This window comes from Fukomys damarensis, unplaced genomic scaffold (assembly GCF_012274545.1).
Source record: "Fukomys damarensis isolate Sample0158 unplaced genomic scaffold, DMR_v1.0_HiC HiC_scaffold_16, whole genome shotgun sequence".
Taxonomy (NCBI): domain Eukaryota; kingdom Metazoa; phylum Chordata; class Mammalia; order Rodentia; family Bathyergidae; genus Fukomys; species Fukomys damarensis.
In genome coordinates, this window is record NW_022900928.1 from 116,420,042 (window position 1) to 116,430,353 (window position 10,312).

General features: G+C 44.8%; 1 protein-coding gene across 4 annotated transcripts in view; it reads left to right on the forward strand.

The window, feature by feature from the left end:
- Positions 1-7,415, forward strand: part of Smarcal1 (SWI/SNF related, matrix associated, actin dependent regulator of chromatin, subfamily a like 1) — a 59,860-nt gene extending 52,445 nt beyond the window's left edge. For all 4 annotated transcript variants that reach the window (XM_010611947.2, XM_010611948.2, XM_010611951.3 and 1 more), the window contains exons 14-17: positions 659-841; positions 1,978-2,078; positions 3,130-3,226; positions 6,781-7,415. In XM_010611947.2, the coding sequence (XP_010610249.1) occupies positions 659-841; positions 1,978-2,078; positions 3,130-3,226; positions 6,781-7,020 (621 nt within the window). In that variant the 3' untranslated portion in view covers positions 7,021-7,415. The remainder of the gene's footprint in view (positions 1-658; positions 842-1,977; positions 2,079-3,129; positions 3,227-6,780) is intronic.
- Positions 7,416-10,312: the final 2,897 nt, after the last annotated feature.

The window sequence follows — 10,312 nt, forward strand, 5'->3', positions numbered from 1 at the left end:
AAAAAAAAAAAAAAAAAAAGTTGAAATTATTAAATGATTGCATTTATGTAGCTGTCATGAAATGAGGCACTGTAGAAGTACAGGACATGTTAGTGGCTGCCAAAAGTGGGGTAGCTGGGTGTGGTGGCACATGCCTGTAATCCCAACATTCGGGAGGCTGAGGCAGGAGGATCACTGAGAGTTCGAGAGCAGCCTGGACTACATAGTGAGTTCCAGAGCAGTCTGAACTATAACTGTCTCAAAAAACCAAAAAAAAAAAATTGGGTAAAGGAGGGTTTCTGAAAGGGCTGTAGAAGGATCCTTGTGACGTTGGAACTGTTTGGTATCTTGACTATGGAGGTGAGTATGTGAAAACCCAAATGAGAGATAACATGTATAGAAAATTCCTATATAATGGGATATTTGAAGATCAGTGGATTTTATCAAAGTCAGCCTCCTGGCCATGATACATGGTAGTTTTCCAGAACGTTTCCATGGAGTGAGACTGGCACTGTGTGCATATCTATTATTTCATACAGTGGCATGTGAGGATACAGTTGTCTCGGTACAATTTTGATTTAAGAAGAGCAGAGGGCTGAACAGCACTGTGACGTGTCCTCGGAGATGTGGTTGGTGCACCTTGCTCAGCAGCCCACGTTGGTTTCCTTTGTCCCCACAGCACGTGTCCCACATTCGCATTGATGGTTCCACCCCATCAGCAGACAGAGAGGCCCTGTGCCAGCAGTTCCAGCTGTCCAAGAGTCGCTCGGTGGCCGTGCTATCCATTACCGCCGCCAACATGGGCCTCACTTTCTCCTCGGCCGACTTGGTGGTGTTTGCTGAGCTGTTTTGGAACCCTGGGGTAAGGGACTCAGTAGACGGACGGGACTTACTCTGGGCAAGCTCATGTTTGGGGGGCAGGAGGGTGAGGGGCAATTGGGAAGGACTTGGTTCTGTGAGCTTTCCCTAAGGCCAGGTTCATTTTCTTCTGTCTTTCCATTCACCTTCATCACTCTGCTTATATTGTCATGTTTGCTTTATTGTCACGATTCCTTTAATCACTGCATGTCTTCACAGCGACTGGTAACATTACTGACTCCATTTTCTCAGTGGAAGAGCAGAGAGTATGGAGAAGGAGTCTTAGGCTTCTTCTGTCCTAGGAAGAAACTGGGAATCGAGGGTCCACGTGATGAGCCAGGACTGAAGCTGTACCCATGGGATGCAGGCAGGAGCACCAGGTTGCAGCCCAGGCCTCGGGCTTTCTAGCCCAGTGCCCTTTTATCAGCTCTGTGAGCTGCCTTAGCCAAGGGGCCCTCGCGCAGAATGACAATGCTGGGTGCTCCTTGAATGTCACTGTGTGCCCCCACCATAGTCAGCTGAAGGCAGCCAATAAAAAATACTTGTTTGAACTCATAAAACTTCTTGTAAACTTCAGAAAAAATTTACATCCCCTCGATATTCTGATACGGTATAGCTGCTACCTGCCACACGTCAGCGACTGTCCTAATAATGGGTAGACCTCAACATTGGAATTGTCCATAATAAAAACAGTGCTCTCAATGTTAGTTGCGTATGATAGGGCTCACCACCACATGAAACACCACACCCCAGCAGTCATGGGTGTGACATTTCTAGCTATTTGGAAGGTAACTTTATTTCCCAGAGACAAGAACAGAAATGTGCCAGGTTTCCATTATTTGCCCCTTGGCACAGAGCCTGATGGCAGACCCTATGCCTTCTCCCAACTCACACCGTCTCACAGTGTTCAGCAGCAGGGGGCCACTCATAGATGTCCTGCTGCAGGTGCTGGATTCCCAAGCAGGGTTGTGCTTGATTCTCTGTGGTTAGGTGATAGGATGCCCACCTGCAGGCCTGAGGCACAGTGAGATGCTTTGGGGAGGAAGGGTTGAGAAGGAACTTGGATGGAAGAAGCCACCTGCTGTGGTGGCCTGGGCTGTCTAGGTCTTCACCTCACCGTCCTGACCCTTGGACATGCAGGTGCTGATCCAAGCTGAAGACCGGGTGCACCGCATCAGTCAGACACGCTCCGTGGGCATTCACTACCTGGTGGCGAGAGGCACCGCTGATGATTACCTTTGGTAGGTGGTAGGCCTGGATTCGGAGCTGAGCAAGGATGGGTACAGAATATGTGTTGTTGCTCCTTCAGTGCTTCACCCTTTTATTGAGATCTTCCGGGATCTACACAGAGACCCATTTAATGCCCCTTGCTTTCATCATGTTTGGCCTCCATCACTAGCATTCTCTGGGGTTTGCAGGCTACAAGAGGCAATCCTTAGGAATAAGGGGAGGTGACGCCTTTCATGGTGTGGGTGCGCCCAGCCACCGCCTACACTCAGGTAAACATACACAAAGCTGGTGAGGTGGAGTGTTGGGTAAGTAAAAATCCTGGTGTGACACTTTCGCACATGAGCATTCTATTCTGCTGTTCATGTGCTAAGTGGGAGAATGCAAAGATGAGCTTTTTCTTTCCCCAGGCACACCTGGGGAAGAGCTGATTAAGAGCTAATTGTGATGAAAAACAGGTGTAGTGTTTGTACAGCACCCTTTTTCCCATCATGAAGGCACTTGCTAGAGTGGGGATGGCCTCCTTTGCCGTTTTATGATACATGGCAGCCACATCTTACAGTGCTACTGACACAGAGAAAGTCACCAACCCTGGACCATCATCGGCACAGCAAAGATCACATTTCTGCCGTAGGGATTTGTGTCTGTTAACTAAGCAAAAATTCCCAAAATGCTCTTTCCCCTTCCCAGGATTAAGTGTCTTGATTATCTTGATTATCATAAGTGTCCAGCCTTATGACTCAGGTCTGACCTTTGCAGTACCCATGGGTCACTTCCACTTACCTCTGTTCACTGGGCAGCCTGTGACATCACCAGGTTCAAAACTTTATTGTAAGGAGACAGCATTGATTTCCTACACATCTTCCGTTAGAATTTTGAACCTGCCTTTATAAAGTTATGAGTGGCCAAATACTTCAGGATGGATGTTTGTGCCTTGAGAGATGAAAGGATATGACACTCAACCTGTCGCACACAGTTCCATAGGCACGGGGAAGGTGGCCTCATTTTCATCAGTCTGCTGTTTCTGCGCCAGTGGTATTCAAGCAGCTCATTTCTCTCCCACAGGCCTCTGATTCAAGAGAAGATTAAAATTCTAGGGGAAGCTGGACTTTCTGAGACCAATTTCTCAGAAATGACAGAAGCCACTGATTACCTCCTCAAGGTAACACAGCACATGGCTGCTCGTCACGGGGGTAGAGAGGGGCATCAAGTTGTCCGCTGAGCCCTTGGCTCCTGAGTGGGAAGGTATGAGTCACTCCTGGGAACCTCCCCCGGCCCCAGAGCGGAAGCATGGACTTTTGAACATTCTTATTCAACCCATGTATGCATCTCTTATGAGGAGCCGTCATCTTAACTCCTCCTGCTGCTCACATGCCCCTTAGTCTCAAAATCCGGCCTTCCCCATGTGCCTCTTCCATCAGGCCCTCTGAAACCGAGGGGAAACTCCCTGTGGTGACTGGTGGGTACAGAATGGGGAATATTAAAAATGGGGTGGTACTAAGCCTGCTGTGGTAATGCATGCCTATAATCCTGGCTCCTTAGAGTCTGAGGCAGGAGGATCCCACATTCGGGCCAGCCTGAACAACTTAGACCTTGTCTCAAAATAAAAAGGGCTGGGGGTGTAGCTCAGGGCCTCTGGGTTCCATCTCCATTCCTGCAAGAAAGAAAAGGAGGAAATAGAACTTGCACAAGGTCACGGAGCTCATGAAAGTAGCCCAAGATGGACGTCTTCTCTGTCGGCCCAACATCAGCCCCTCATTATCAAGTAGCGTGAGAGTCCGGTGAACATCCACCCGTGTACAGGTGTGCTTTGTCAGAGGTGCTGAGGGGGCTGTTGCTCAGCATCTGGAGAGGACAGCCCTGGGTCCGCCATGCCTGCCCTAGCTGCACACACTGGCCCACTCGCTGTCATGGCCTCTTGCTCCTCCATTTCAACAAGAGGCCATCGAGCAAGGGGTTCTGAGACTTCCAAAGCTATGTGTGTCTGCTTTCTCCAGCTCAGTGGTGGAGAGGGAAGGTGAAAGCTCGGGAGGAACTGCCTCCTGGAGGGTGACTTGTGGGACAGTTGTTTCTAACCAGAGAGTATGGGTAAGTCCGAGGAAGGTGGCCTTAGTGTGGCTCAGAGTGCCAGGGTGCCTTTTTATTCCTGTGGAATTGCTGAGCCTCGGAGATTTACTTATATCAGCAATATCCTGTAGGTGACTCTTAAGACTGATGAATCTGAGGATTCCGTCATTCATTTACATTTACTTAGCAACTAAATCTTTTTTCCTAATGTAATTATTGGGATAATAAGAGTCGGAGATCAGGTTTTTTTTTCTATTTTTTAAAAAAATTTGTATTCAGAACTGGGGATTCAGCCCAGTGGTGCCACTGCCTGCCTCACAAGCTCAAGGGCCCAAGTTCGACCTTTTAGATAAAAAAGTAAGCTTTAAAACAACCTTTTATGTAGATGGGGGCTCTGGGCTGGAACCCAGGGCTTTAGCAGTGAGCTACATCCTCAAGCCCTTTTTCTTTTTTAAATTTGAGACGGGATCTCACTAAGTCACTAAGTTGCCCAGGCTGGGTTCACACTTGCTGTCCTCCTGCCTCAGCCTCCCAGAGTGCTAGGACAACAGGTACATACACTATGGAGAATTTAAAACAATCTTATTTTTAAGCTTTTGAAAGAACTCTAATTCTGTTGAATGGTGAATATTCTAACAGAACCTAGGTTCTTATGTGCCCTTTGAGAAGAAAGAGCCTTATTTCTAAAGAATCCTCATTTGAACTCATTTTCTTTATCCTAGCTTTACCCTCGGTACTCTGAATTATGAATTTCTGTCTAAAGAACATGATAATGTAAATGAAGCTTATCAATATTTATTGTGACTAATAACTATTTATTCTTACTAAGATAGGGCTGAAAATTTCATTAGCAACTAGAAAATGAAAATGTTGCCCTCTTCACAGGAGACAAAAGCAAAAAAGGTTATGTCTCACTAAACCTTCCTTCTGAGAGGGGAAATGAAATACTAATCTGATCTTGGAACTTGCTTCGGCTAATTATTCCTGCTCCAAGTTTGCTTATGGTCTGGCCACCATCATAATTGAATGCACCTTAACAGGTTTTTTTCCATGGAATGGCTGCTTTGTGAGGCGGCATTTTTACTGCACCTGTTCAGAAAGGGGCTGAGGAGTATGTTCTTCAGAAGGACATGAAGATCGTATTTTGATTGACCTTTGTGGTCTGTAATATCACTGGCAAAAGGCTGAGATCGTGAAAGGCCAGGAGATGTTGGGTGGAGATTAATGGACTAATCTGAAGGTCTTGCATGATGTGCTGCCAATCAGTTTTCAAGGAACTTCACTTCATCAGCTTGGGGAATTCTGTTAAGAAACAGGGAAGGATGGTGCCATTTAAATTGAGACCTAATTACAGAAGCCCTGCAAAGCCAGGGAAGCGATTTTAGAAGTACACACAGTGGAGTCCATTGACAGGACAGGGAAAATTGTGTTAAAGGATGGCCTGGGAGAAAATCAAGCAGAGTAAGACCTAGGGGCCGATGGCAATGAGAGAAGTCTGAGGTAGAAGAACGGCTGAACCATTGGAGTACCCTGCAGGTACCAAGTGATGTGGCCCAAGACAGGAGTGACTTAAGGGCTCTGCATGTAGCTAAGTGGTTAGGCACTTGTCTAACAGGTGTGCCACTTGATGGGAGGGAACAACGGGGGAAACACACTGGTGTTACCAGCCTGGGATTCAGGATGCATTGTGGCTTCGGGCAAGGAGATTGAGACAGCTGGGAGACTTCTAAAACTAGGCTTAGTTGGAAGAGAACTGGTTTGGGGAGATGGACAAAGAGATCATTTTGATTTCAGATGGCTTAGTTTTATGGAGCAATGGGATGTCAGTGGAGATGTTGCAGATATACCTCAAATAAAAGTGGTCAGGGTTGGGAATTTTTTATTAGTACATGTTTGTGATATACATAGTGATTACATTCAATTTGGGGGATTGAGAGATATACACATTGCATCCTGATTATTTTTACACTCCCCTTTGCCCCTTTCCCATCCTCCCCTTTCCCTCCTACTAAAGATCCCTTTCCTATCTCTATAGAGTCTATCTCCCTGTTTCTTAACATGTCTTATTTTTCTCTTTTAAATTATGTCTCTCATATTAAGAAAACATGTGATATTTAACTTGTGACTTACTTCACTTAGTATCATGGTCTCAAGTCCATCCACTTTCTTACAAATCACTCAGATGTATCTTTCTTTATGGCTGAGTAGTACTCCACTGTGTAGATATACTATATTTTCTTTATCCATTCATCTGCTGATTGACATGTAGGCTGCTTCCATGGTTTAGCTATAGTGATTTGTGCTGTTATAAACGTGGGTCTGTGTATATTACTATAATATGATGACTTTAGCTTTTGGGGGAATGTTGGAAATTTAGACTTAGGAGAGATCAGCAGAAGTGATAATGAGCCTGTCAGTTGTCATGTTTGTCATGACTGTGCCTTGTTTTAACACTGTACCATTGTCAACAATGGATAGATGCAGTCAGTGAGGCATTTTGGTAATTTGTAACTCTGAGGTCATTAGAAACAGGAGGAGATACCTACTCTGAAAATGAGCTGCGGTTCATGGCTTGACACAGAGTTGGAAGTCAAATTACAGCTCAACTAATGGTTCTTCCTTATCTTTTCTTTTCTTTCCCTGATGAAGGATCCAAAGCAGCAGATGATCTATGACCTATTCCAGAAGTCCTTCGAGGAAGATGGAACTGACATGGAGCTCCTAGAGGCAGCAGAGTCCTTTGACCCAGGAAGTGCTTCAGAAACGTCCGGAAGTAGTTCCTGTAACTTGGGAGACACATTGGATGAAAGTAGCTTGTCAGCCAGTCCACCAACAAAAAGAAGATTTGAATTTTTTGATAACTGGGACAGCTTTACATCTCCCTTCTAAGAAGGGGCAAAATTTTTTTTTAAATCACAGAATTTATTAAAATAAAGTAAGATATTTTGTTTGTAAAGCCTGTGGTCCTCTTATGATGCAGCAGGGAATTACATTTCCATTCCCTTGTCTCTAGGTAGGAGTTTGCTCTGGGTCTGGACTAACCTTACCTTTTCTGGCTCAGAGAGGGGATAGTGGCTTGTAATAATTCATGTCCTTTAAAGAATTAGGTGATTCTTACACTACCCCAACATCTAGATATAAAAAAATTCAGTGACTATAAATATTTAGAGTGCCTAGTATATGCCAGGTACTGTACTAGGTGCTGGCAGTAACTTGCTGAACAACAGTGATAAGTAACTGTGCCTTTGCAGAGCTTATACAATAGGAAAAGCAAAGTTCCAATAAAATTCTATTTATGGACAATAAAATTTGAATTTCTTTAATTTTCATGTGTCACAAGTTATTCTTTTTTTTTTGGCTTGGTTTTTTTGTTTGGTGGCACTGGGGATCGAACTCAGAACCTTGCGCTTGTCAGGCAGGCGGCGCCAGCACCACTGAGCTAAATCCCCAGCCCTTCTTTTGATTTTCACAAATGTGAAATGTGAAAACTTCTTAGCTCACTGGCTGTGTAGAAACAAGCAGTGGGCTGGACACTGCACAGAGTGCACAGTTTGCCAGCTGCTGGTCTCGAGTAGTGTGATCTCACTGCAGAGTAATGCAGGTCACATGTGTGACTGTAACTTTCCTAAAAATGTTTTTTAAAGGAAAAATAAAAGAAAGTTGATGATATATCTAACCCAATATATTCAATATAATTTCAGCATGTAAACTGTGTGTGTGTGTGTGTGTGTGTACACGCGTGTGCACTGCTGCTGCCCAGAGCACCACACATGCTAGGCAGGTGCTTTCATTGACTTACATCCCCAGTCCTTAAAAAAACTTTTTTTTTAGATGAAACATTTACATTTTTTATCAAGTCTTTGATATCCTGTATACATATGACAGCATCTTTATTTGGACTGCCCATGTTTCAGGTTTGTAGTAGCCACCTGTGGCCAGTGGCTCCTTGTTGGACACCTCAGCATTAGAGTGATAAAGGGAGTCCAATGTCACAAGAGGAAGGATAATATGTAGTAACATTGAAGAAATTAATGCCCGATAAAACAGGACCGGTCATAGTAAGGAGTATGGGTTTAGCTTTGAGTAGGAAAAGAAATCACTGGATGATTTTGAGCAGAGATCTGAGGCAATCTGATTATATATTTGTGTGTGTGTGTGTGTGGTACTGGGGATTGGACTCAAGACCTTGTGCTTGAGAGGCAGGCACTGGAATCAGATTATATATTTCAAAAATATTTTACACCAGTTTGTGTAAAATACAGACCAGGAAGAATAAGCAGAGGGAACAGTTAGGTGGGAAGCTATAGAGTTCTTGCAGCCTCTGTGGGTTGATCCTGGGGTGTGGTTGACTGTAGGTAGTATGAAGGAGGTAAGAAATAATCAGATTTGGAGATACAGATACAGACTTTTTTTATTTTTTTAAGACAGGGTCTCCCTATGCAGTTCAGGCTGACCTTGAATGATATAGTCCAAGCTAGCCTTGAACTTGCTATGATCCTCCAGCTTCAGCCTCCTGAGTGCTGGGATTATAGGCCTGCTACTACCACTCCCCGCAGATTTGGGATATATGCTGAAGGGAGATTAGATTTGCAGATGGATTGACCACAGGGCATTTGAGAAAGAGAGGCTGCACAATAAAGGTTTTTGCTGGAGCAGGGTTGTACGGAAAAGTGTAGATTGGGAGCAGAGTGAAATCGGGTTGGTAATGGACTTCAGCTGGTACAAAAAAAAAAAAAAATCCAGTGGCAGACTGAGACACTCCACCAGCTCAGTAAGGGAGATGATATGTCACTTCATTAGGGAAAAAAAAAATCATTGGAATGATTTAAAGCCCAGGAGGTTTGGGAATCACAGATCTTGAGAGAATTTCGGAGGGCCAGACATTTCTTCCCTGCCTGGCCCTCTGTTGTCCACAGCCTCTGCTCTATGCAGTTTCATCTCAGCTTGAGAAGTCTTAGCAAGTCTTCACCTGTGACCCACAGACAGCTCCAGACACCTACCTACCCGCTGCTCATCAGAGCTTTGCTGCCGCTTTGTGTGCTGCTCTGGATGTGGGTCTGGTTCTTTAAGTCTCTTGGGATCTCATCTCTTCTATTACTGATTTCTCCGTACTCAGGGGATGTGTTCAGAACTGCAGATCTTTTTTTTTCTTTCTTTTGGCGGGGTACTGAGGACTGAATTCAGGACCTTGTGCTTGTGAATCAGGCATGGCGCCACTGAGCTAAATCCCCAGCCCTAGAACTGTAGATCATCAGTGGTGCTGAGGGTGAGTCGCTGATGCCTGCTGCACAGAGCAGCCCTTGGGATCCTGCAAAGTGTCATCAGACCAGTGGTTGCCAATGGCTGGGCTTGTACTTGGTGTTCATAACCTGAAACTACTGTTGCATGTGGCCCGGATGAGTATGGCTTCTGGAACTTCTACCTAGGACCTCAGTTACAGCAGCTGGGGAAAAACTCTCTTTGAGATGTTCTGAGGGCCTCCAAACAAGTTTTCATTTCATGTAGCCTGTATTTTCAGTTAGATCACCTCAGGGCTGGGGATTTAGCTCAGTGGTTCCACCACCTGCTTTACAAGCATAAGGTCCTGAGTTCCAACCCTGGTACCAAAAAAAAAAAAAAAAAAAATAGTCACCCCAAATATACCTCTGAAACGTGTTAAGGGCCATCCAGCCATGTGAATGGGATTCAGTAAAAACTTCTTGGGCGTATTCAGCTAGAGAGTGAGTATCTTCAGATTTAAAAAAGGATTTCCACAGTCTCCTTTTCCTCATCTCAACTTAGTCCAGACTAATACAACAGTTTTTTTGTGGAAGTGCCAATTACAATGAAGGAAACGTGGGCCCTCTCATCGCATTCCAGTTCCTGCCATTAGTTGTACCTTTAAAGGGTGTCAGGTGTGGTGGCACACGCCTGTAGTCCCAGCACTCGGGAGGCTGAGGCAGGAGGATCACTGTGAGTTCGAGACCAGCCTGGGCTACATAGTGAGTTTCAGGTCAGTCTCAACCACATAGTGAGACCCTGTCTCAAAAAACCAAAAAAAAAAGAAAAGAAAAAAGAAAAAACAACAACAAAAAACCCAAAACAAAAACAAAATAAAACAACAACAACAAAAAACAAATAAAGGATGTCACTAAAAGTCTCCTTTGTTCTCTCCCTCTCCTCACCAGGGTGACCAAGTGGT